Source organism: Astyanax mexicanus, chromosome 2 (genome assembly GCF_023375975.1).
Source record: "Astyanax mexicanus isolate ESR-SI-001 chromosome 2, AstMex3_surface, whole genome shotgun sequence".
Lineage (NCBI taxonomy): Eukaryota > Metazoa > Chordata > Actinopteri > Characiformes > Acestrorhamphidae > Astyanax > Astyanax mexicanus.
In genome coordinates this window covers 64,135,760-64,163,519 of record NC_064409.1, presented here as the reverse complement: position 1 = coordinate 64,163,519, position 27,760 = coordinate 64,135,760, and the positions used below count along the sequence as shown (strand labels likewise).

The window sequence follows — 27,760 nt, the reverse complement described above, 5'->3', positions numbered from 1 at the left end:
CAATTGATACTAATCTTTGGCTCTTTCTAAAATTAGTGTTAGAGTTTTTTTTTTTTTTTTGAGTTGCTTTTCCTGCTAGTGGGAACTGTCTACAGAAACATATGCATAGCAGTTAATAGAAGACACACACTGGACAAAAATGACAAAAATGTCTTCACTTAACTAGCAAAGACATCTAGCATGTTAAGTACATGAAAACACCCTGGAATGTAAAAAAGAAAAAGAGTGAAAAGGGAAAAAAAAACAGTCCCTACAGTAGTTAGACTGCAGTCAATGAAGAGAAGCGCACCATTAGCCAGGCCGCGCTCTGTGCTAGGCCCTAGCTGTTGTCTCTCGGCAGTGAAATAATGGCGTATTTTGGAAGGCTTGTTCACGCTGTAATTGGGTCAATGGGTCCTTAAGAGCTGGAGAGGGAAATGAGGGGAAATGGAGATGAGAAGAGAGGAGCTAGGCTTTATCTTTAATGCTAACATGGACACTTCACGCTGGATTCTTCTAGCTCTGCTGAAAGCTGTTGTTCATCATGAGGCATGTTGTTTAAAAAGCAGGAGTGAATGGCTGAAGAGGTTTGATGATGGTGTTAAACTGATGATTAACATATTATCAGGATACATATTTATAGCGTGAAGGTCCATCTACTTTCTCTGAAGCTACTGCTTATGCCACTAATGTGAATGGCAATTTTACAACCATAGAATATAATTTTTTTTTTTTTTTTTTTTTGGGGATTTTCTTTCAAAAAATGTAGTCTTAGGCTGTGTTCAGACTGCAGGCAAATCAAATTTGTTTCTCAATTCAGATATTTTGGGATGACTGATTGCACTGGTTGTATTTGTAGCTGATCAGAACAGATGTACATGTTTAGATGTGACATTGACATGTAGATTAAACTGATCCTGATAATGGTCTCTTTATATTTGATGTGGTCGTTATTTTTCGCTTTGTGTGTGATACAAAAGACACTTTGACATCTGGTTTGAATGACTAGAATGTCCAGACTAAGAAATAGTATCTATACAAATCTGATTGTACTAGCATTTTAGAGAATCTACAAATTTAATTTAATGTCTGTTGTTTTTTTGCTGTAAATACTATAAAGACCAGTCTGAATACAGTCTAGATATGGAAAAAAATTGGAGCTAGCTATCTGAACATAGCCTAAAATATACAGATGCATCTAAAAAAAATGAATATCTTTGAAAAGGTACTTTATTTCAGTAATTCAGTTCAAAATGTCAAACACATTTATTATATAGATGTATTTCACACATAATTATTTATTTTAAGTGTTTTCTTTATTTTATTGTTGATGATTATGGCTTACAGCTAATGTAAACCCAAAAATCAGTATCTCAGAAAATTATAATATTACATAAGACGATTTTGTACTTTTGGTAGTGTGGGCAGTGTGCCAAGTCCTGCTGGAAAATCCACATCACCATAAAAGTTGCCAGCAGAAGGAAGCATAAATTGCTGTAAGATTCTCCAGTAAAACATTGTATAGAAAGGGCGTCTGCATGATTTTGGACAATACTAACTTAGTGTACTCATATATGCCAGTCCAATTAAATTTGAATTAAGCTAAAACTTGGGCTAAATGGGCAGTATTAATGGTGTTTTACCATTCAAACCATTTAGTCCAGACTTAGACTTAACATAAGCCTGGAAAATGGGCCCAAGATGGCAAAGAAATAAGTATTTCTTTAAATAAGTATAGTATAGTATAGTAATAAGTAAAGTATTATTTGGACTTTTTTCCCCATACTCTTTATTCACCCCTCTACCTAGAGTTTGGTCAAGGTCATCTTATTCTAATTCTAAATTGTTCCAAAGTGTCCTTTTATAACGGTATTTTCTGTATCTTAGCAATAAGTACCATTTAGAAAGTGTGTCTGCATGTTTTTTACACAATATTAATATTTATAGCATGAATACATCACACACACTGATGCCACAGCCAATACAAATGATGTCGCTGACAAAAAATCTGGCATAAACTTATTAAAACCTTCTTCTATCTTCTTCTATCCTGTAAGACATCATCACGCTGCACATGAAGTAAAGTAATGATCACAGGGTCTGTGACTGCATTTTAAAGTATCGTGTCATACAGAGAGAAACGTACTGTGATTCCAGGCCCCCAGTGTCTAACGTGACACCTGACATCATCAGAGAGCCGCAGACGCTGTTTGTATTCTTTATGCTTATGTTCACTTCCTGCTGCTGCTTTCATGATTAGCGGCGGAGGACGGAGGCGTTTAGATGAGGTCCTGGTCTTGGTGAGGCTTGATTATCAAGCAGCAGAATGATAAATCTGCAGTCAGTGATAGCGGCATGTGCAGGCAGAGAGATTACGGAGGTGAGGCGGAACTACTGTGGCGGAGTATGTTTTTCTTCCAAACAGCCGTTATGGATGTTACAGGTCTGGCAGTTCATAAAGTGCGCAGCTGTAATTAGTCCCTTTTATTTTACAGCAGGATTAAATAGTGCTTCTGTACGGCACATATGGCATCCTCATGTCAGAGATTGAGGTTGGAGGACGGTGTTTAATGGAGATGGGGGTTGGGTTATTCATTTACTTGTTGACTCCTATGAGTTATTTGACTACACAGTCATTTTTCTGGTTGTAATGGGAATTGTGTGGGTCTATGTAATATATTAGCTAGCTCAGTCTGTGAGGAAATGCACTAATTGCACTGTGCAAAAGTCTGAGACTTTCCTTCTACATTTCTTATACATTTCTAAAAGAGATTGGAGTGAAATTATAACAATTTTATTAGGATGCATTAGGATGAAGAAAGTAAGGGAATATTTAAAGTAGCAGGCCTATTATTATTTTGTTTCTAAACTGAAAAAATAAGCATATCTGAGTGAAGAAGGGATAAAATATTGTGTTATATATTGGTACCAGTGTGCTGGAACAACCATCCCTGCTAAGCCTAATATATATGTATATTTATTCTAAAAACTGGGGTGTCTGGTTCTTCTGGCCAAGTCTCGCGTCTTTACGTACTTATGTCACACGTACAGCCTCCAAAAGAGGATCCGGCTCAGTTTTACTGAGTGCGAGCGGCTGGTGGAGCAATGGAGACTTCAGAAGCAGAACCTCAGACCTCAGTAGCTCTGTAACTCATAGTAAAAACAAAGAAACGAAAGAGTGAAGCAAGCTCAGAAGCAAAAAAAGGAACGTGAGGAATTGAGTCTACGCTAAAACCAGGATTGATATCGGATTGGTATTTGAACATAACCTGGAATCGGATTCATCCACTCTGAAAGGAGACCGCAACACACCCGCCTAGTTTAAAATGATTCTTCCACATGTTCGGTGCAATTACCCATTGTCACCAGAGAGGGCCCTAAATTCCCACAAATACCAAAAGTTATGTACAACAGCTTTAATAAGTGTGTGTGGAAAGGTTTTCTAAAATTGGAATTCACAAATACTTAAAATAAGCAGAGAAACTGGATCTAAATCAACAGTGCAAGAGTTTGAAGACCACCAGAACATTCCCTACCTAAACTATAAGAATCCCACTCAGCTCTGTGGGTTCATTGTTTTTTTCTACTAAGAAAAACAAGTAATTGTCCAATCCAACTGCTATTGCTGATGCTGTTGAACAGTAAGATGACAGCTCTAAAATCCAGACTTTAACATCATTGAATGTGATTGGATTATTTGGATGGCAAAAAGTAGAAAATGCTCCCTCTTCTCAGAATGAACGTTAGAGACTAAATGTGTATTGGTTCACTTTCTCTCTCTTGTAAATTAGGTTTTATTCTATAGTTAAACACATTGGGGTCATTTCTCCATCACTGCAGGGTTTTATTGAAGGTAGAACATCTCTATTTCCTTACATTCAGTTGGACTGATTTGTGGATGACATTGGTTTAGATTAAAAAGACACATTGGGACAGCATAAGCTCTGGGACACTCTTTATATATTTATTGTATTTTTCAGTTAAAATGACCATTACCCAAAGGTTATTCAAAGTCTAAGAAAAAGTAAGTGTAAGTTAAAAGAGTTTCCAGAATTGAAGATTTCAATAATTTAGAATTTTTTTTTTTAAATATTCAGAGGAAATTAAACATCAACCAGTAGAACACAAGAAGATGAGGCTTCATTGGTAAAATTACCCAAATTCCACAGGTTTTTTTTTTTATACTTTCCTTTAACTGTGAGAAGATCTCTCAGATTTGAAGGTCCATAAGGATGTGGAGATGATCAAGAAACTGACCATAGAAAAAAAAAAAAAAAACTTTAGGCAGTCATACTGCTGACACTGTTGTTGGTCTCAGAGCAATGGATAATTGTCAAAAACCCGGACCTTGACATTATTGAATTTTGTTGATTTTTATGCATGACAAGATGTTAAAAACAACTATTTTTCTGAGGTCTGAGTCGTTCACCTTTTTAAAAATATTTTTATTGTATTCTGTTGATAAAAGTTAGAGAGATGGTTTCTTCTCTGAAGTTCTGTTAACTTGCGTTTTCTGAGTCTGGTAACTAATGAATTTATCTTGGTCTTAATTTTCTAGGGCAGTCCTGATAAGTGCCAGTTTCATCATCAACAATTGTGATGGTGTTTGCGACTGCACTTGAGGATATTTTGTTTAACACTTTTTTGTTTACTAAACAATTCTATGTTTACTAATTTAGTAATTTTCTTCATAGTTTGGATGACTTTAGTATTAATCTACAATGCAGAACATTTTTAAAGCACTACTTTAAGAAAAACTTAAAAAAAAAAAAAAACTGTGAATTTATGGCATGTTCAAATGTTTGACTGGTACTGTATGTCTATATTATATCTATATTGTATCTATACTTTTACAAACCCAGACCTTGAACATTATTGAATAATGTTGAATTTTTCTTGCATGGCAGAATGTAGAAAATGCTTCAGCTTCTCAGACTCAGAAATGAGGATGTGTGGTGCTTTGAAATGTGAAGATAATTTCACTCTCTCTCTGGTAATTAGGTTGTAATCTACAGTTACACTCTTTGGTTACATTCTCAATCACTGCAGTGGTTTATAGAAGGTAGTAGATCTCTATTTGTTTTTGTTATATGACTGCTGTTGTGAAGCAACATAAGTTCAGAGAATAAAGACACACAGGGACATCATGCGCTGCAGGCATTATGTGACCTTTACCTGCTGAAAAGTCTAGCAGTTCAGAGGTTTCCAGAGGTCAGCTATGACCCAGTGTACCTTTTGTACCAGACCTTGAGTTTCTGCTGCAGCACCAGCGCCATACAGGCGTAATACAGCCGTGTAGTAAATATTAATTATGCTGTATTTACCGGGGAAAGCTGTGTGCACTGTTATGCGATTGTGTAAAAGTGTTAGGAGAGGACGAGGAGGATCACTGATGCTGAGGCACGGACCCACACAGGCAGAGAGAATAAAGACACTGAGGCAGGGGCACTGTAAGCTCTGGCACTTTACCTTTTAAGAAATCTTTTAATCCTGCTCCTGGGGATAACAGCACTGCTCACTTTCAGCAGCAATTCCCTGCCTCAGCACTCTCACTCCCAACTCATTAGCTAATTAATAGTTTATAGAACTTTATAGAGCAAACTTTGCAGAACACAAATCTCAAAATAAAGAGATATACATTTAAAACACTACAGAAGCAGATTTGTTGGCATTTCCAGCCTTTTTAAAATTATTTCTGCTGAATAAAGACAGGGGTTCAATTTCCCAGCTTATTATGCACATTAAACTATACCACTAACTCTACATTTTATAAGAAGTATAAAATGCTTATTTAAAGTGTAAGTCACTGTAAATAAGAGCAAAAGCCAAATTTCACTGATTATACATACACATACACACAGAGAGGGTTAAGGAATTTTCTCATTCAATGTTTTTATTTTTGTTATTTCCTATATTGTAAATTAATATTGAAGTAATTCAAATTCTGAAGGAACATATAAGGAAACATGTATTAACTTAAAGTGTTAAACAAATCAAAATACTCTTTGAAGCATTTAGATGGTTTCTTGTCTTAAGTTCTGAAGTTTCATCATAAAATTTGATGGTCTTTGCGACTGCATACTTTGGAGGATACTTTGTTGAACACTTTTTTTTTTACTAAATAATTCCATAGTTTTTCAACATAGTTTGGATGACTAGTATTAATCTACAATACAGAACATTTTAAACCACTACTTAAATACTTAAAAAAACGTGTTCAAACGTTTGACTGGTACTGTATATCTATACTTTTATTCAGGTAATCACATTAAAAATTAGAATGAAAAACAGATTTTCTCATGATAATTTTGCAATGATCTTACACAGTAAAGAAAACACTTACAGCTCTGGAACAAATAAGAAGCCATTTTAAAAGTTTCTTTGATTTCATCAAATTGACAATCTCTGGATTATCATCAAGAGGAAGATCACAAGCTTTCAAACCAAGCTGAACTGCTTGGATTTTTACACAAGGAGTGGCATAAAGTTACCCAAAAGCAGTGTGTAAGACTGGTGGAGGAGAACATGCCATGATGCATGAAAACTGTGATTAAAAAAAAAGGATTATTCCACCAAATACTGACCAGATATATACATTGTTTTCTTTACATTATTTGAGGTCTGAAAGCTCTGCATCTTTTCTGTTATTTCAGCCATTTCTCATTTTCTGCTAATAAATGCTCTAAATTACAATATTTTTATTTGGAATTTGTGAGAAATGTTTTCTGTAGTTTATGGAATAAAACAACAATGTTCATTTTACTTATAAACATATACCTATAAATAGCAACATTAGAGAAACTGATTCAGAAACAAGTGATTTCATAATTCTGAAGCACGTTCAAGATATACGTCATCCTTCACCCAATTACCGTTTTCCAGATCTGTGAATTTTAGTTGCTGTACTGCTGGTTTCCAATCATAAGGTTTTGATTATTAGCCGTTAGTGATTTTTCTCATCAGGTAATCTTTGAATCTGTGTGTGTGTTAGTCTGATCATTGTGAGTAGGTGGTCCATGTTCACACTGACCTGCACACAGTTCCTTTCCCTCCACAAGCAGCACCTCCGTCTGTCCTCTCTGCTCTTTAGCCGTGCTGCTGGGAGACACGCTGAATTAGCATGGAGCTGGGAGTGGTGTGGGAGGAAAGAGGGAAACATTATTATGTAAAGCAACTCATCTGCGCTGTCTGTGGTCATCTGGGCTCTTAACATCAGACGCTGGAACAGCAGGCATCTGTCATCCTCCCCCGCCACGCCAGAAAGAGAGAAAGAGAAGTTTAAAAAGCAGTCAGTAGTCATTCACAGCCTCTCAGCCGTGATGCTAATTCTACAAACTTACACACTGTCTTCTTTTATAAAGTATGGGTTTTATACAGGATGACTTTTATACAGTATGAGTTTTATACAGTATGACCTCTTCTTTAAAAGCTTTGGTTATCAATTTTCTGCATATTATACTACAACAAGCATCTGTGTTGGGGCCATGCACACTGACTTAATATTTCCCATCAAACACCAAAATTCTACTGCAGTCATTCAGATTTATACTGTTCTAGAAAAATAAATAATAATAAATAAAAAAAATAATAATGAATGGACAGTTTAGAGCAGTATGAATGAGAGAGAACAGTTTCAAACAGTTGCAATGAAATAAAACAATTTAGATCAGTGTGACAATATGAGGAAGAACAGTTTAGAGCCAGGCCAAGTCATGCCAACCAAAAAGAACAGTGTGAATGAGGGAAAATTTTGAATGATTTTGTGAAGAGTGTGATTAAGAAAAGAACAGTTCACAACAGCAGCACTAGTGATGGATTATTAGAAATGGGGAGAACAGTTTAGAATAGTGTCAGTGAGAAGGAACAGTTTAGAAAGGTGTCTATAATAAGGAACAGTCTAGATAAGCGTCAGGAAGAAAGGCGTGTCAAAGAGAAGGAAGAGTTTAAAACAATGTAAATGAGGCATACGTGAGAGAACAGTTTAGAACAGTCTCAATGAGAAGGAACAGTTTAAAACTATATAAGAACGAGCTGTTTATAAAAGGGTAGATAAATGAAAACAGTTCAGAACAGTATCAGTGAAAAGGAACAGTTTAGAACTGTAAATAAAGGGCAAATGAGGGAGAAATGCTTATGACAGTGTGAATAATTGAGAACAGTTCAGAACAGTATCAGTGAGAAGGAACAGTTTAGAATCTTGTAAATGAGGGTAAATGAGGGAGAACAGTTAATAACAGTGGGAATAAATGAGAACAGTTCAGGACAGTATCAGTGAGAAGGAACAGTTTAGAACTGTGTAAATGAGGGGACATGAGGGAGAACAGTTTATAACAGTGTGAACAAATGAGAACAGTTAAGAACAGTATCTGTGAGAAGGAACAGTTTAAACAAGGAAGAACGGTTTATTACAGAGTGAATAAATCAGAACAGTATCATTGAGAAGGAACAGTTTAGAGCTGGGAAATTGTGGAGAAATGAGGGAGAGCAGTTTATAACAGTGTGAATGAATGAGAACAGGACAGTATCAATGAGAAGGAACAGTTTAGAACTGTGTAAATGAGGGGACATGAGAGAGAACAGTTTATAACAGTGTGAACAAATGAAAACAATTCAGAACAGTATCCGTGAGAAGGAACAGTTTAAAACTGCGTGAACAAGGAAGAACGCTTTATTACAGTGTGAATAAATGAGAACAGTTCAGGACAGTATCATTGAGAAGGAACAGTTTAAAACTGCGTGAACAAGGAAGAACGCTTTATTACAGTGTGAATAAATGAGAACAGTTCAGGACAGTATCATTGAGAAGGAACAGTTTGAACCATCGTAAATGAAGGAGAACAGTTTATAACAGTGTGAATAAATGAGAACAGTTAAGAACAGTATCAGTGAGAAGGAACAGTTTAGAACTGTATAAATGAGGGGACATGAGGGAGAACAGTTTATAACAGTATGAACAAATGAGAACAGTTAAGAACAGTATCAGTGAGAAGGAACAGTTTAGAACTGTATAAATGAGGGGACGTGAGGGAGAACAGTTTATAACAGTGTGAACAAATGAGAACAGTTAAGAACAGTATCAGTGAGAAGGAACAGTTTAGAACTGTATAAATTAGGGGACGTGAGGGAGAACAGTTTATAACAGTGTGAATAAATCAGAACAGTTCAGAACAGTATCAATGAGAGGGAACAGTTTAGAGCTGGGAAATTGTGAAGAAATGAGGGAGAGCAGTTTATAACAGTGTGAATAAATGAGAACAGTTCAGAACAGTATCAATGAGAAGGAACAGTTTAGAACTGTTTGTGAATGAGGGATATAAAAGAGAACAGCTTAGCACAGTGTCAATAATAAAGGAACCAAGAAATAATGTTGGAAAAATAGTTTAGATTAGTGTAAATAAGAGACAGAGTTCTTTAGAACAGTGTAGATATGAGGGAACAGTTTGGAACAGGAGGAATGTAGAAGAACATTTTAGTTAAAGGGAACAGTTTAAAAGAGATCCATGTAAAAAAAATCTTTCTTTTTTACATGGAGTCGCGGACCCGCGACTCCGCCTTCAGAGTGGGTGACAAGGTGGCCCTGAGGAAAGCGAGATCCGACCTGTCAAGAGCTATCAGAGTGGCAAAGCGCGCACACGCCCAGAGAATCCACAGCCACTTCAAGGACACGGGTGACGCGCGGCGCATGTGGCAGGGCATCCAGGCAATCACCAACTACAGGACAATGCCACCGTCCTGTGAACGTGATGCCTCCCTCTCTGATGCCCTGAACAACTTTTATGCACGGTTTGAGGCACTAAACAACACGATGGCGAGAAAGACCATGCCCAAGCCGGACGAGCAGGTGTTGTGCCTGACTGCAGTGGATGTGAGGAACACTCTGCGCAGAGTCAACCCACGAAAAGCTGCAGGACCAGACAACATCCCCGGCAGAGTGCTCAGGGAGTGCGCAGACCAGCTGACAGATCTTCAACATCTCCCTATGCAGTGCCACTGTCCCAACGTGCCTCAAGTCCACCACCATCGTCCCCGTGCCGAAGAAGTCCACAGTGTCCTGCCTCAATGACTACCGTCCCGTTGCACTTACACCCATCATCATGAAGTGCTTCGAGAGGCTAGTCATGAGGAACATCAAGACACAACTGCCCTCTTCACTGGACCCCCTGCAGTTTGCGTATCGTCCCAATCGCTCCACGGACGATGCCATCACCACCAAACTTCATCTCTCCCTCACCCACCTGGAGAAGAAGGACACTTACGTCAGAATGCTGTTTATAGACTTCAGTTCAGCATTCAACACCATCATCCCACAGAACCTCATCAGGAAGCTAAGCTCGCTCGGCCTCAACACCACCCTCTGCAACTGGATCCTGGACTTTCTGACGGGGAGACCCCAGTCAGTCCGGTTCGGGGGCAGCACCTCCAGCACCATCACACTGAACACGGGGGCCCCCCAGGACAGTGTCCTGAGTCCTCTGCTGTTCACCCTGCTGACTCATGACTGTGCTGCAAAACACAGTTCTAACAGCTTTATCAAGTTCGCCGATGATACAACCGTGCTGGGTCTCATCACCAAAGGCGACGAGTCAGCATACAGAGAGGAGGTGCAGCGGCTGACAGACTGGTGTACAGTCAACAACCTTCACCTGAATGTGGACAAGACAAAGGAAATGGTTGTTGACTTCAGGAGAGCACAACACACCCACTCTCCACTCAACATCGACGGGTCCTCTGTGGAGATTGTTAAGAGCCCCAAGTTCCTTGGTGTCCACTTAGCAGATAACCTCACCTGGACCCTGAACACCAGCTCTACAGCCAAGAAAGCCCAGCAGCGTCTCTACTTCCTCCGGAAGCTGAGAAAGGCCCGTCTCCCTCCACCCATCCTCACACTCTTCTATAGAGGGACCATTGAGAGCATCTTGAGCAGCTGCATCACTGCCTGGTTTGGGACCTGCACCGTCTCTGACCGCAAGACCCTCCAGCGTATTGTGAGGACAGCTGAGAGGATCATCGGCGTCTCTCTCCCCTCCATCACGGACATCTACACCACCCGCAGCATCCGCAAAGCAACCAGCATTGTGAATGACCCCACTCATCCCTCACACAAACTGTTCTCCCTCCTGCCTTCGGGAAGGAGGTACCGCAGCATCCGGTCCAGCACGACCAGATTCTGCAACAGCTTCTACCCCCAAGCCATCAGACTCCTTAACTGCAGAGACTGAACTGATGGTTTTTCTGTACATGCACACACACTCTTACCCCAGAAAATGGAAAGCACTAAAAACCCTACTACCTCACTGGACTCTATTGCACACTGTGTAATAGAGTAATTACTACCTCACCTGGTCCTTTTTGCACACTGCAAAATTTGCACACTGTCTTGTTATTTATTATTCTTTGTCTGTATTGTGTTGTATTGTCTGTCTGCACTTTTGTACTGTTGCACTATTGTTCTGTCTACACTGTGTTTATGTGCACCATGGTCCCTGGAGGAACGTTGTTTCGTTTCACTGTGTACTCTGTATATAGCTGAAATGACAATAAAAACCACTTTGACTTTGACTTGAAGCAGGTCCAACCTGGCAACCCCTGCTATTAAAAAGTACATTTATAGGGGGATTGAATCAGCTTATGTTAAAGAAAGTTGAATCAGTGTTTTCTGGGCTTAAGAAAGAATGTGCCAAGAGTCAAATGCGTACCATGACATGACCTCTCACTCTCTCTCTCTCTCTCTCTCTCTCTCTCTCTCTCTTTCTTTGTATCTCCAGCCACAGGGACCTGAAGCCTGAGAACCTGCTGCTAGATGAGAAGAACAATATTAGGATAGCAGACTTCGGTATGGCCTCTCTGCAGGTTGGAGACAGCCTCCTGGAGACCAGCTGTGGGTGAGTACAGCTACCCACTGTTCCATATAACACAGTAACACAGCAGCAGCGGTGCACTGGTCCATGTAGCACAGCAGCAGCGGCTGACCTTAGCTGAGCCAATGCCAGGAATCAGTTACGCTTAGAGTCTGAATAAAGCTATGAACAGCAGAACAGCAGAGAGACAGACCAACCTGCTAACTTAGGATATACTAGACAACTTTTCCTGCTGTCTTTTAAAAGAGAGAGAAAGAGAGCAGTGGTAGTGTGATGTGATTGATGAGAGAGTGAGCAGTAGTGAAGAATAAGACTCATCTCACCCTTATCAACACTCCCTTATCTAATTAATAATTAGTATTTCAAAAATAATGAATCCCAGTTACTGTCAGAAACATCAGTTTAGAACTGTGTGAATGAGAGATATGAAAAAGAAAAGTTTAGAACAGTTTCAGTGTGAGAGAACAATACAGAACAGTCTTAATGAGAACGAACAGTTTAAAACTGTGAAAATGAGGGAAAACAGTTTAAAACAGTGTTAATGAAAAGGAACAGTTTAGAACTGTGTAAAAGACCAAGGACAGTAAAAAAAAAGCAACAGAACAATTTGAAACATTCTGAATGTGAAGGAACAGTTTAGAACTGTGTCGATGCGAAGGAACAGTTCAGAACAGTGTGAATGAGAAGGAGCAGTTTAAAACTGTGGAATAGGGGGAGAACAGTTCAGGACTGTGTCAATGTGATGGAACAGTCCAGAACTTTGTAAATTATAAGGAACAGTTTAAAACTGTGTAAATTAGGGAGGATATTTTAGGATAGTGTCAATGTGAAGGAACAGTTCAGAACATTGTGAATTGGAAAAAAAGGACAATGAACAGTTTAGAACTGTGCAAATGAGGGATAATGAGGACTGTGCAGGACAGTGAATGTGAAGGAACAGTTCAGAACAATGTGAATTAAAAGGAACAGTTTAAAAATGTGTAAATGAGGGATGAGGGAGAACAGTTTAGAACTGTGTCAATGTGAAGGAACAGTTCAGAACTGTGTCACTGTGAAGGGACAGTACACAACTGTGTACATAGGGGAGAACAGTTTAGAAAAGTGTAAATATGAAGGAACAGTTTTAAATGGTGTCAATGTAAAGGAAAAGTTCAGAACTGTGTAAATAAGGAAAGGCAGTTTAGGACAGTGTCTCTCACACTCTCTCCCTCTCTCCCTCTCAGTCTCTCACTCTCCCTCTCTCACTCTCTCTCTCACTTTCTCCCTCTCTCCCTCTTTCTCCCTCTCGCTCTCTCTCTCTCTCTCTCTCTCTCTCTCTCCCTCTCTCACTCTCTCTCTCACTCTCTCCCTCTCTCTCACTTTCTCCCTCCCTCACTCCCTCCCTCACTGTCTCCCTCTTTCTCCCTCTCTCTCTCTCTCTCCCTCTCGCTCTCTCTCTCTCTCTCTCTCTCTCTCTCTCCCTCTCTCACTCTCTCTCTCACTCTCTCCCTCTCTCTCACTTTCTCCCTCCCTCACTGTCTCCCTCTTTCTCCCTCTCTCTCTCTCTCTCCCTCTCGCTCTCTCTCTCTCTCTCTCTCTCTCTCTCCCTCTCTCACTCTCTCTCTCACTCTCTCCCTCTCTCTCACTTTCTCCCTCCCTCACTGTCTCCCTCTTTCTCCCTCTCTCTCTCTCTCTCTCTCTCTCTCTCCCTCACTCTCTCTCACTCTCTCGTGTTCACACACAGTGGACAGAAAGTGATGTGTCTTTCTCATTACCTGAAGTGAGCTGAGGGCTGTGATTGGCTGTGGTGGGCTGTGGTGAGCTGTGGTGAGCTGTGGTTGGGTGGAGGCAGTGCTGGCTCAGGAGCGGAAGCAGAGCTTTAAATGAAATTAGGTGTTATGAAAGCAGCATGGCCTCTCCTCCTCCCTATAGGTTTGCTGTAATGAGGTCAGTAGTGTATGAGGAGGAAGAGAGAGAGAGACAGCTGCTTTAGATACTGCACACACATCAGCTTTCTCCAGCCCCTCTCATCATTTCTCCTTCCACAATCCACTCTGCTGAAGAAAGATAGATGTGGATCAGGGTCAGAACATTAATGAATATGTTGATATATCTCTCTGGGTGTGTGTGTTAAATTCAAGAGCAGGCCTGGATGATACACGTACACTATCAGTCAAAAGTTTTAAAACACTCCTATTGTTCAGACACCCAGTGGTAATGCTACATGGACTAGACAAGTTGCTTTTTTATTTTACCAGTCAAACCTCTAAGCTAAAGGTGTTGCCATGTGGGTCAGCCAGAGTTCGCAAGGGTCTTTTGAAGGTATAGGAAACATAACTGACTCTGGCTTTATTTGTAATTTATCTAAAATCCTTTAATAGCTACAAAGATGTATGTGTTTATATGTCTTTTTCTAGTTGCAGTAACACAGTCTGTTCCAACACTGTTTTACAACAGACAAAGGATTTGTAATTTGTATTTTTTTTTTGTTTGGATTAATTTCCAAAAAGGAACAAGGCTGGGCGACCAAACTAGACATGGGTTAGACTGAAATATAAACTGAAGGACAAGTAAGCAGGGTCGCAAATCTAAAACCAAACAATTCAAAAAGGGGAAAATCAACAGGGAGAAATCGCAAACATAGCAGGCATTGCACAGACGATGCTTAGTATGCAACAGAATGGTTGGCAGTGGTTGGCAAAGTACTAAGGCACATATACCCAGACTGTATATCTAATAGGCGTGAGCATACCCGGGTATGGATTGTGGGAACTATGGGAAAAAAAATTAAGGTGGGAGGGTGGTCAGAGAGCATGGCAGTGAAAAAAATACTTTTACATACTTATATACTAATATATACTAATATACAGCTCTGGAAAAAATTAGGAGACCACTTCAGTTTCTGAATCAGTTTCTCTGATTTTGCTATTTATAGGCATATGTTTGAGTAAAATTAATATCATTATTTTATTCTATAAACTACGGACATTTATCCCAAATTCCAAATAAAAAATGGTCGTTTAGAGCATTTATTGGCAGAAAATGAGACATGGCTGAAATAAAAAAATAAAAAAAAAGTTTTTTATGATTCTTGGCAGGTTCTCCTCCACCAGTCTTACACACTGCTTTTGGGTAACTTTATGCCACTCCTGGTGCAAAAATTCAAGCAGTTCAGCTTGGTTTGGTGGCTTGTGATCATTCATCTTCCTCTTAATTATATTCCAGAGGTTTTTAATTTGGTAAAATCTAAGAAACTCGTCATTTTGAAGTGGTCTCTAATTTTTTTCCATTTTAACGTATTTTACAAATTCATATTGACAGTTATTTTAAAATATGACTCTGTATCTACTAACAGCCCACCTGTTGCTGTTACCCACCATCTTCTCTGTCCATCAGCAGAAAGCACAGACTACAGGACTACTATCACTGTCCAGATATTTATCTTTGTTATTGAACCATTCTCAGCACAGCACTGACCCTGACGTTATAGTGGGTGTAGAACTGCATGGTGTGTTGCTGGGATGTATGAGAGTGTTGAACACTAGGTCTGTTTTTTTTTTTTTTCAGCAGCAGAAGTAAAGGATGTAGCCACTAATTGGGCTGTTCTTTACTGTGGGAAGCTTTGGGAGCTTCTCCTCAGTGCTCTAAGCTTATTTTATAAGAGATGATCACTCCTGCTGTGCACTGCTATGCTGAGAGTCAGGCCTGCCCATGCACAGAGAACAAAGACACACAGGGACACTGTAAGCTCCGGGTGTTTTGTGGCCTTTACCTTTTGAAAATTCCGGAGGTTCAGGGTTTCCTGAGTTCAGCCTTGACCCAGCATACCTTTTATACCAGGCCTTTTTGTCCTGCATGCTGCACTGCCGTCATCCAGTCATAATGGCCTGCCCTAAGTCCTCGTAAGGCAGGGATACACAGGGCATTTGTGTCACACAGCAGCCCCTGGTCCCATGATTCAGCAGTTGGAGATCAGAATAAATCTGCATTTGCATCGTCAAACATGAATGTAGTTTCACAAATAAGCTGCACTCGCCATACCAGCCATCTGCTGTATGCTACTGTATTTGAATATATTATATATTTTGTGTGTCTCGCCTCTTGTGAACTCATTATAGAGCTGTGCAAATAGCTGACATGACACAGACTAATTAAGGCGAATAAGGAGAATAAGGCTGATGTCATTATGTGAGTCACACACACTAAAAAGCAAGGCCCTGTGCTTTATTCACATTCAGTGAGACACTCATGCTAATGATTAGCGTTTATGCGTTTCTATTGGCTTGAATTGGCTTGGATTCTAGCGCTAATGACAGAACCATAAGTGGCAGATGCTAACATCCCCCAAAGGTTATTTTAAAATAACTTTAAATAACTTAAATAACATGTGGCCTTGAATTTACTTAAGAAAAAAAAAAGTCATCATCTTAAATGTCATGGTGAGCTATGTCTTACAGCTTTAATATAAGCTCAGTAGTTATGTAGAATTTAAATTAATCTAAAGACACTCTTTCTGATTTCTGATTTCATAACATAATGCACTTTAGACTCCAGAATCCAGCACTTCTCATACTGCTCAGCTCCTGCTCTTATATAAATACATTTCACTTTTTATCTGCTTGGAAAAGTTCTAGTTTATTTTATTCTAGTAAATCGTCTAGTAAAACATACTATGAAAGTACAGATCCAGTTCTACCCACTAGCTATTGTATGTGTCCGTTCTCATAAGTATTTGGACAGTGACACAGTGGTAACCGTTACAGGGGTTGGATAATGAAACTGAAACACCTGGTTTTAGACCACAATTTATTGTCCCGACGGACAGTTCTGGTGGAAACAGGAGAGTTGAGCACATTGAATTCTGCCGTGATTTGAGCAGCCGTGGTTTTATGTTTTTTGGATACAGTCTGGGTTAGCGCCCGAACATCCCTTTCAGACAGCTTCCTCTTGCAGCGTCCACAGTTAATCCTGTTGGATGTGGTTGGTCCTTCTTGGTGGTATGCTGACATTACCCTGGATACCGTGGCTCTTGATACATCACAAAGACTTGCTGTCTTGGTCACAGATGCGGCAGCAAGACGTGCACCAACAATTTGTCCTCTTTTGAACTCTGGTATGTCACCCATAATGTTGTGTGCATTGCAATATTTTGAGCAAAACTGTGCTCATACCCTGATAATTGAACCTTTACACTCTGCTCTTACTGGTGCAATGTACAATTAATGAAGATTGCCCACCAGGCTGCTCCAATTTAGCCATGAAACCTCCCACACTAAAATGACAGGTGTTTCAGTTTCATTGTCCAAACCCCTATACCTCTGTACACCACTTAAATGGGTTTGAAACAAATCTTTCAGATTTAATTTTAGAATTAAGGGTGTTTTTACACATGAAAGTCTGAACCAAAGTCCAAACCAAGGTTTGTTTCTTTGATACATTGTGCACTAATTATTGTCCAGTTAGTTTTGGTTTCACACTGCAGTTTAGTGAGCAGACTAAATAACTTTACTACATTCTTCCATCAACAGCTATGTGGGCGAATTCTCTCTGTACTTTAATTGGTTTGTAGAATGTTTGTTATGAGTTTGGCTTTGAGGTACTTTGCCAGGTGTTGTGCTGAATTTTAGCTCTGTGTCAGAATCTGACTCCCCTTCATGTACATTTATCTTAAAGACTAAACCATCTAGAAAAGTGTTTTTACACTGCAGGCAAACGTACCATGGTTCAGCCGTCATTTGTTCCCTCATTACATCATGACAGATAAAAAAAGAATAAATAAAGCTAACATTTACTTAAAATGCTTCCTGACTTAATTTTAGGAAAGGCTTAAAGAAAGGATACAGAGGCGGACCCAGCAACACCAACAATACTGGTATCGCGACTTCTTAGAAATGTTCCAGTAGTAGCTCCGTCTAGAATTTCCCCTTGGGGATCAATAAAGTATCTATCTATCTATCTATCTATCTATCTATCTATCTATCTATCTATCTATCTATCTATCTATCTATCTAAGAAAGTCATGAAAACACTCTCAATAAAGTAGAGACATAAATCTACATAAGTCTACAATTAAGAGACAACTTCATACACTGACATGCCAAAGGCCTGGGAATAGCATTATGGAGGAGTATGTAAACTGATTATGAAGTGTTGCCTCAAAGTTCTGATTAGATCGACAGAAATCACCTCATTCTAGTTTAAAACTGCTTTGTACAGACAAAACCAAAAAATCAACGTGAGTATGGCAAAAAAATAAAGAGTTCATGACCTGAAATATGCAATATCAACTTTCAAACATGGTGTAGCCATTGTTATGTGAGTAGAAGTGAGTGTCAGATACATTTTAAAGTGTTTAGAGCTGTGTGTTTTGCTCCAATTCAGTATAAAAATGACTCAAAAGATGCTGCAACCCAAGAGCTTCTTAAGATTTAAGAATTTGAACGTTAAATGGCAGAGTTAGTCGCTTCAACTTTTTTTTATTTCATAGCACTAACAATAAAGCCTTAGTTATGACATCAACAGGGGTATACTAACACCAGTGATGAAGCCACGGTCTTGAAGTCAGTCACCAGGGAGAAGTTGACGCTAATGATAAAGCCTGGGACAAGACATCAACAGGGACGTGATATCATTAATGACAAAATCCCTTCCTCGTGACATCAGTGCAGTGGGAAATGCGAGCACCAAAGCTTATAAAGCCACATCAGATCATAAGGGAGAGATATATACCAGTGATGATGATGATAATGACAAACCCCTCATCATCGTCTGACATCATCTGAAGAAGCTACTGCTATTGCTATTGCACACTCTCTCTGACTGGTGCTGTTACATAACACGGCACGATAAGTAGGTCAGGATGACTTCTACGTGATTTTTTTGTCTGCTGTCTTGTCTTTTTTCAGTGTTAAATCGGTTTGATCGTTGGGTTTGCCTGCATTTGACCCTCTTTTGCGTTTGCGTTTGGCTTGTGTGTGGAGTAATCATCATGTCACCGCATCGTGGCTAATGAAGCACCGCTGGAGGCTCTTGATAGACATGCTGCCGCGCCTGGAGAGAAGCCTCTCGTAGAGTAAAGATGACACTTGTTAATTAACTACATTCATCTCTGACATCTGCACTATAGGTGGGTCTGAGAGCGAAGGTTTGCCGTAGGTGTTCGCTCTCTCTCTCTGCCCTTGAGAATGATTGACAACACTTAGCTAATGGCTCCTTAGGGTACAGCTGGGGAATTAGGCTTTCGGCGGAGGGTAAAGTGAGATCTCGTCTTTAGGCCTCAAATGTAGCGGCAGCGGCGGCGTCTCTGCTTTTCACTCACTCAGCAGAACGAGATGATGTGTTTTGACAGCAAAGCTACAGCACTCCCTTAGTCAATACCACTGAGGGTAACTGGTGATTCTGTTTTTACAAGCTCTACAGAAGAAACACGCAGGCGAACCTTGGCAGTGGCAAGTCAATCACCGCTCCGCAAAAACCTCAAGCACTGCTTTTAGTCTTTGGAGGCTCTCTAAATTAGCTGCCGAACTTTTGTCTCTTGATTTTTGTTGGTGTTGTTGTTGTTATAGTGGTTGTTGATGGCTGCTGTGTAAATGAAAGAGGAAATGAGCTCTAGCGAATAGCTTGGAGAGGATTAATGCACTGACACTCTTCCCCGTGGGGGTTCCCTCAAAAATCCCATTCATTCTTTTAATGGCTCTCTATTTATCTCGCATTCCCTCTCATATCCGGCAGAAATCCGGTGGAAAGTTTTGCTCTCCTATTACTCGCGCCCCATATTTAATATCTGGGAGTTGTTGCTTGTTTGAGAGCGCAGAGCTGAGCAACGCTTTGTTGCGTCCTACAAATGTCGTGGTAATCAAAGCCATTATGGCTGAGCGGGGTAATTTCAGTGGCGGCGTGTCAGAGGCAATATGGTGAAGTTCTACAAGAAGAATACTAAGGGCGTAGATTTCAAGGTTGGAAAATTACAAGTCGAGTGGCTTTTTTTTTTTTTTTTTCGCCAACTTAATATGCATTGCGGCGTCTCTGTGTCTCTAGTAGTCACTAATGAAGTGGGAGCCGGTTCTGATCTGTGTGAAATGGGTCTGCCGGCTTTGTGTGCCCAGACCTTTTCCTCTCATTGAGCTTGAGCTTGAGATTGAGCTTGAGCTGGAGGCTTTTTCCAGACTTAAATTTTTCTTTTTTCTTTTTTGGCTGGCATTGCTTTGCCGGCTAGGTAACGAGGAGCGCTGCTCACACGCGGCGAGCTCATATTAGCATAGCCTCTCGCTTATGAAGGCGGTGCGCGAAGTAGTTGCGGGTGTCAGCCGGGGCGTTTGTTATTGTGAACCTTGACAGCTCGCCAGGAGCGCCTGTGTTATCATTATTATTTCTCCTCAACGCGTCTGACAGTTCCGCGTCTAACGAAAGGCCCTTATTCGCTCGCACTCGAAGGGATCTGATCGGTGCAGCATCAACACGCGGCAGAGGATTATTCCAGACAGATAAATGATCTGGAAGCATGGCAACACATAATAAAGGAATTACAGGGACATGTGCATTTGTTTGACTTATCATTAGGGCTGTGGATTGTCTGCTCTCTGCGTCTCTCTGCGTCCTCGATCCTTCATCCACTACTACAGTATATCGTCGCTGTCCAATGAAAAACGCCTCCATCTCCATTTTTGACGATTTTTAGTTTACTACATAATTTGAACAGACAGACTGTCCCTTGCACTGTGCTGAAATTTCTTGATGAACGGACCAATAGAAACTCTTCAAAATGACCTGAAATAAACTCTTTTTGCATTGACTTACATTGAAAGTTTAAAAGGTTTTTTTTTCTCTCTCCTCTAAAGTTGCTGCTTTAGAGATAAGTGTTTTTCATTGGTCAGCAATGATATATATATTCTTATATACTAGTATAGACTGTTATATGTACTGTATGTATAAGTGCAGTAAGATGAGGCTTTCTCCTCCTCCTCCCAGGAGACACTAATAACCCGGAGTGACTCATGCTCTACTCTCTCTCTTCTCTTCTCTTCTCTTCCCCACAGGTCACCTCACTACGCCTGTCCTGAGGTCATCCGGGTGAGTGTGTACTGACAGAGCTCCCTAATGATGTAATGATGTTACACTCGACATGTCTGCTCAATAAGTTGCATGTAACCTCTAATTCTGTTCCTCTACCCCCCTCTGTCTCTCTCAGGGGGAGAAATATGATGGGAGGAAAGCAGACGTATGGAGCTGTGGGGTCATTCTCTTTGCTCTGTTGGTGGTGAGTGCTGGCCACTTCCTATTTTTTCTCTATCATCTTAAAGTCATTACTTTCTCAGTTACACTCGTATACAAATTTTAAGAACATTCTCTTGACATTTACTGTGTAGAATGTTAATTTACCTCACAAAACTCTTCTCAACTCATCTCGTCTTTTGTCACCTTGCTACTTCTATTGTCTTCATTTCTCGTCTTGTCTCTTATTTTTCTTATTGTCTTCTTTTCTCTCCTCTTGACTCTCTTTTCTCCTGAACTTGTCTCTTCTTTCCTCTCCTGATATTGTCTCTTCTCATCTCGTCTCTTTCCTTGATTCTTTTCTGTCTCCTATCTTCTCTTCTTTTCTACCCTTATTGACTCTGCTTCTCCTTTTCCCTTTTGTCTTCTTTTTCTTATCTTCTATCCTCTTCTGATCTGATCCATTCTCTTCTTTTCATCCCTAATTGTCTTCTTTTCTCTTCTTTTGACTTTCTTTTTGGTGATCTTATACTTATCTTGTCTCTTCTCTCCTCTCCTGATCTGATCTGGTATTTCTCTTCTACTCTCTTCTCTTCTCTCTATGTTCCTTATTGTCTTATTTGCTTTTCATCTTGTCTCTTATCTCATCTTCTCTTCTTTTCTCTAATTTTTACTTTTTATCTTATGTCTTGTCTTCTCTCCTTTTTTGATCCACTGTCTTATCTTTTTTTTCTCTTTTGTATTCTTTTCTCTCCTTTTCACTTTTTTGGTGATCTTCTCATCTTGTCTATTCTCTGATCTTCTAATCTAATCTGGTCTCTTCTGTTCTCTTCTTCCCTTATTGTCTTCTTATCTCTCCTCTTGACTCTATTTCCCCCTCATTTTGTCTCTTATCTTCTCTCCTCTTCTGATCTGGTCTCTTTTCTTCTGCCCTTATTTTCTTCTTTTCTGTTCTCTTGATTATTTTTCTTTTAATCTTATATCTTATCTTCTCTCCTTTTCTGATCCACTGTCTTATCTTCTTTTCTCTTTTGTCTTCTTTTCTCTCCTCTTCACTTTCTTTTTGGCGATCTTCTCTTCTTTTCTCTCCTCTTGACTCTCTTTTCTCCTCATCTTGTCTCTTCACTTCTCTCTTTTTCTTTTTCCTCTTCTCTTCTCAACCAGTGTCTTGCTTTTGCTCTGGTTGGCAATATGTTTTTGAGCAGAATATATAAAAAACTTTATCCGAGATGGTGTCACAGGGATTGGAGTCCACAGGGCTTCTCTGGAATGTCTGTCTGGTTTTACATTTGATTTTATCATTTACTTTTTTCTTGCTATTTCCATATTTCGCAACCAAAGCTCCAAAGAACAGCTTACTTTTTATCAGGGCACAACAGTAAAGGAAAGAATACGCCAGGAGCTGATCACGTAGCCTCGCCCTTCAGCCCAGTTGGTTAAAACACTATTTGTTTGATTCTGTTTGACGGCTTCTCTCCCCTGTAGTTAGGCTGTCTTCTGATCATCAGTTATATGAGCCTGGCTTTGCCACGGAGCAGCCATTCATCAAACACACACATCTGTAGGGTGTCAGCACCGCTGATGAACTGCTCGGTTAACAAGAGAGGAGCCAAGCAAAGCTAATTGTGATTTTTTTTCTTTTTTTCATTTTTATTTTTATGTATTTTGTTTCTTTTTTGCTTTTATTTTTTCCCTTTTCTGTTCATTTGATTTCTTATCCAGCACACATCAATCTCAAAACTGTCTGACCTGATTTTTATTCTCTCTGTTTCTTGTTTGTGATCTTCCCTCCAGGGGGCTCTGCCATTTGATGACGATAATTTACGGAACTTGTTAGAAAAAGTGAAGTTGGGTGTGTTCCACATGCCACACTTCATTCCCCCAGACTGCCAGAACCTCCTACGAGGGATGATAGAGGTGGATGCCAGCAAACGACTAACGGTTAGCTAATTCTGCTTATATTTCACAGAGTGGACTCACTTAACAATGCATCTCTAACTCTTACTCTATTTACTTGTTTCTGGACACTCCTTCTATTAAATCTCATCATACTTCAGAAAGAAGAGAACTTGTGAATTTTCTCCATGTACACAATTAAATAATCAGCAAAGTGCAGTGTACAATTTTCAGTTGCATAATGCCAAAAAAAAAAAAAAAACAGTCTTATCACCCACCGTAGGGTATTGATTTTGCATGAATGTCATTTAGCAGATGCTCTCATCTGGAGAGAATCGAAACAAGGCAAAGTAAGTGCAATCAAATATTTAATATACAGCTCTGGAAAAAAATTACAAGATCACTTCAGTTTCTGAATCAGATTCTCTGATTTTGCTATTTATAGGTTTATGTTTGAGTGAAATCAACATTGTTGTTTTATTCTATAAACTACAGACAACATTTCTCCCAAATTCCAAATAAAAATATTGCTGTCATTTAGAGCATTTATTTGCAGAAAATGAGAAATGTCTGAAATAACAATAAAAATGCAGAGCTTTCAGACCTCAAATAACGCAAAGAAAACACGTTCATATTCATGAAGTTTTAAGAGTTCAGAAATCAATATTTGGTGGAATAACCCTGGTTTTTAATCACAGTTTTTATGAATCTTTGGTATGTTCTCCTCCACCAGTCTTACACACTGCTTTTGGATAACTTTATGCCACTACTGGTGCAACAAATGAAATCAACAATTCCTCTTGATTATATTCCAGAGGTTTTCAATTCAAAGAAACTCACTCATTTTTAAGTGGTCTCTTATTTTTTAAGTCAAAGCTGCGTCATTCACAGAAGAAGCCAAATGTGCTATAATCCAAATCTTCTGTAGGCCAAGGCTCAAATGAACTGAAGCTAATCCTTGCATTCTGTTTTTAGAATTATTTCACTGGAATGCTTATACAGCTCTGAATATAATATAAGAGACCACTTAAAATGACGAGTTTCTTTGATTTTACCAAATTGAAAACATCTGGAATATAATCAAGAGGAAGATGGATGATCACAAGCCTACCAAGATGAATTGCTTAAATGTTTTGCATCAGGAGTGGCATAAAGTTATCCAAAAGCAGTGTGTAAGACTGGTGGAGGAGAGCATGCCAAGATGCATGAAAACTGTGATTAAAAAAACAGGATTATTCCACCAAATACTTATTTTTGAACACCAAAACTATATGAATATGAACTTGTTTTCTTTGCATTATTTGAGGTCTGAAAGCTCTGCGTCTTTTTTTTTATTTCAGACATTTCTCATTTTCTGCAAATAAATGCTCTTAATGACAATATTTTTATTTGGAATTTGGGAGAAATGTTGTCTGTAGTTTACCTATACCTATAAATAGCAAAACCAGAGACACTGATTCAGAAACTGAAGTGGTCTCTTAATTTTATCCAGAGCTGTATAGCTATATCAAATATGTTTCAGTACTACTGAGCCTAATTAGTCTGAAGCTAGTCATGTTCTGAAAGTCATAGGATCCTAAATTGTGCTTCTTTTAATGGTGTGTTTTCCTTTTCAGTGCTGCTTCTCCCTCTATGTCTCACACTCTCACTTTCTTTTGAATGGGGCAAGAAACCTTGACACTGCGACTTTCGGATAGGTGTAGATAATGATACATGGCCTGAGACAGAGAGAGAGAGAGAGAGAGAGAGAGAGAGAGAGGGAAGAAGAGAAGGAGAGAAGGAGAGAGAGGGACGGCACGTCTGGAAATATAAATAATAAATCTTGTCTGACGGTTCAAAGGCAGACTGGTGCTCGTGGCTGTGCCCTTTGTTGTAGCTCTGGCTGCTCTGTTTGTGAAGCAGTGTGCATATTGAGATAGCGAGCTTACCGACCAACACACACACACACACACACACACCAACACACGCACACACACACACACACACACACACACACACACACACACACACACACCTCCAGCTACAACGTGACCCTTTTGTTTCAGTGCGCTGGATTCGTACTCCACCGTTCTTCAATGAATGCTAATATCACAGCCGAGCGCGAGGCTATCCATCACTCTGCTGCGTGACCCTGCTCCACCCGCTGCTCTGAGGAGAGAGAGAGGCGTAATGTGTGTTAAGATACTGCAGAGAGCCGGAGAGCCGGCGTCTGCTCCAGCTCAGCCTGAGCTCCAGATCTTTAAGCCTTCAAGAGTGAAGTCAAGGGGACTTCAAGGATGTTTAGAGTGTTGGGTTTAGAGAGTTTTAACAACAGCACTGCAACAAACACAGCAAGGCCATGAGAGTAGCGTGCTGGGAGCAGTGTTAGATACGTCACAGTTATACAGAGTATTCTCACAGAGCTGCCTGTCCTGAGAGAGTCTTATAGACCACTGAGGTCATTTTGTAGTCTGCGCTATGTTTATGCCCATTTTGGGGGTTCCATGTCTAAGAGGTTCAGGGGGCTTTTCAAAAACTAGCCTCTATCACATTCTGTGTTGAATATATATGTTCAGAACCCTGTACGTTTTTTATTCTGTGTACATTTATTTAACTCCTAAATATCACTGGATCCTCTGAAATACAAGATCATTTAACTCTTAGAACCCTACGGACGGATTTTCCATCCAAAATCGCACCTTGTGTTCTCAGCTTAGTTACTCAGGAATCTCTTCAGACATACACATACTCCATATATGATTAGAAAGGGCGGAACTTACTCTTTCTAAAAATAGTGATGACACCCTAGTGAGGTACAGCATCTACAAGAAACCCATTGAGAAAATCTCATTGCCCAACCAATATTATTTACCTTTAGTGCTTCAAACATATTTATATGATTTTTCAAACCAAATAATATCAATAAATCACTCAAAAGCGTATAAAGCATATAGTCCTGATTCAAGGTCCAGTTTTTTTTTTTTTTTTCTTTCAACATGAAGACCAGAGATGTAAAAGTCAAGTTGACAATTTTGAAGTTCAGAAACAAGACTAAAACTATAGGAAACATCAGCCAAACCATAGGCTTACAAAATGAACTGTTCATAACACTATTAAAAGTTAGGAGAGTTTCGGTCATAGGTTACAAGGTCTATATAGAACCTTCAGTGGTTCCAGTTAAATACTGATCCCTCCCTGGGGGATTCTGACAATAGATCTAAGGTCTGAAGAGACTCATGTGAGATCATACAGGAGCCAGTGCTTATTTTATTGCCAGTCATAATTATAACGTCTGTTTTTAATCCAATTTGAGTGCAGGAAGTTGGAGAATATGTTTAATATGGATGTGTTTAATGTAACAGAGAACAGCAATGTTTAATGAAGTGTCAGAAATGAATAAAGAGCATATAGCATTATTAGTGAGACCCAATGTCTCTCTTACTTTCTTTCTTTCTTTCTTTCTTTCTTTCTATCTTTCTAACATTATAACCAGGTAGGAGAGTTTCAGTCATAGGTTACCAGGTCTATATAGAACCTTCAAGGCTTTCAGTTTAATACAGATCCTGTCCAGGAGGATTCTGACAATAGTTATAAGGTCTGTAGAGACACTATTTGCATACTGTTTCTGTATTTTATTGCATGTGATAAATCTTATATGAATAATAATCAGAGTAAAAATTGATTGACATCTATAACAAGAGGATTGCAAATTCACCTGCAGTTTTGCGAGTTTCAGTTTGTGAGTTTATATATATATATATATATATATTAGCTTTGATTATATCATTAAAATATAATTTCTTCTCTTTCTCATAAACACATTATCTTGTCTTATCTTGTCTCAAAGTTGCTGCTTTGAATTTTACTAGTAAAACACACTCTAGGCTGGTAACAGCACTAGAGTGCACACTGTAAGAAAACTGTAAAAGTGATGATTGTAGGCTTTACTAAAGTGATTTAGTCAGGGATTTTCCCAGATAGCAGCAGATTTAGCCACTATAGTCAGCTGTTCTTTCTGTTGACAGTGATCTTGTTAAAATAGACAAACTAAAATGAATGCTGTCATTTTTAACATAAATAAACAATTTAAACCGCATTGTGTGGCATATACACTAAATACATGCTGTCAGTATATTAAACTAACTGTAGTGTGGATGAGAGCATATCTACATAAAGGGAGGATTAGGTCACACTCTTTTCCCAGGCGGTTTAGCTCATGCTATCCAGCCATTGCTTTATTTGCATTCATTAAAGCAATTCCAGGAAAGTCACAGCAAACTGCTTTGGCCATACATGACTGCTGGCATGTCTAGCAACCCTTATAATCAGCTCTTCAGCGGCCTGATTGTATAATGAGGGCTTATTTTATTGCCAGTCATAATTATAATGTCTGTTTATGAAGCATTTTAAAGAGTGCAGGAAGTTGGAGAATATGTTTAATATGGATGTGTTTAATGTAACAGAGAACAGAAATGTTTAATGAAGTGTCAGAAATAAATAAAGGGCATATAGCATTTTTACTAATGTCTCTCTCTTTTTCTATCACTCTCTTTCTTTCTTTCTTTCTTTCTTTCTTTCATTGTTTCTTTCTTTCTTTCTCTCTTCCTTTCTTTCTTTCTTTCTTTCTTTCTTTCTTTCTTTCCTAGTGCCTCTATCTATCTATCTATCTATCTATCTATCTATCTATCTATCTATCTATCTATCTATCTATCTATCTATCTATCTATCTATCTATCTATCTATCTGTCTATCTGTCTTTCTCTGTCTCTCTCTCTCTCTTTCTCACTCTCTTTGTCTCACACAGTTCTGTCTGTCTCCTTCTCCCAGTGTCCTTCTTGATCTTCCACATTCAGTCTTTG

General features: G+C 39.3%; 1 protein-coding gene across 8 annotated transcripts in view; it reads left to right on the top strand.

The window, feature by feature from the left end:
- Positions 1–27,760, top strand: part of brsk2a (BR serine/threonine kinase 2a) — a 343,610-nt gene that overhangs the window by 263,080 nt on the left and 52,770 nt on the right. For all 8 annotated transcript variants that reach the window (XM_049474717.1, XM_049474716.1, XM_049474712.1 and 5 more), the window contains exons 5-8: positions 11,745–11,861; positions 20,852–20,885; positions 21,004–21,072; positions 22,821–22,967. In XM_049474717.1, coding sequence (XP_049330674.1) covers positions 11,745–11,861; positions 20,852–20,885; positions 21,004–21,072; positions 22,821–22,967 — 367 coding nt within the window. The remainder of the gene's footprint in view (positions 1–11,744; positions 11,862–20,851; positions 20,886–21,003; positions 21,073–22,820; positions 22,968–27,760) is intronic.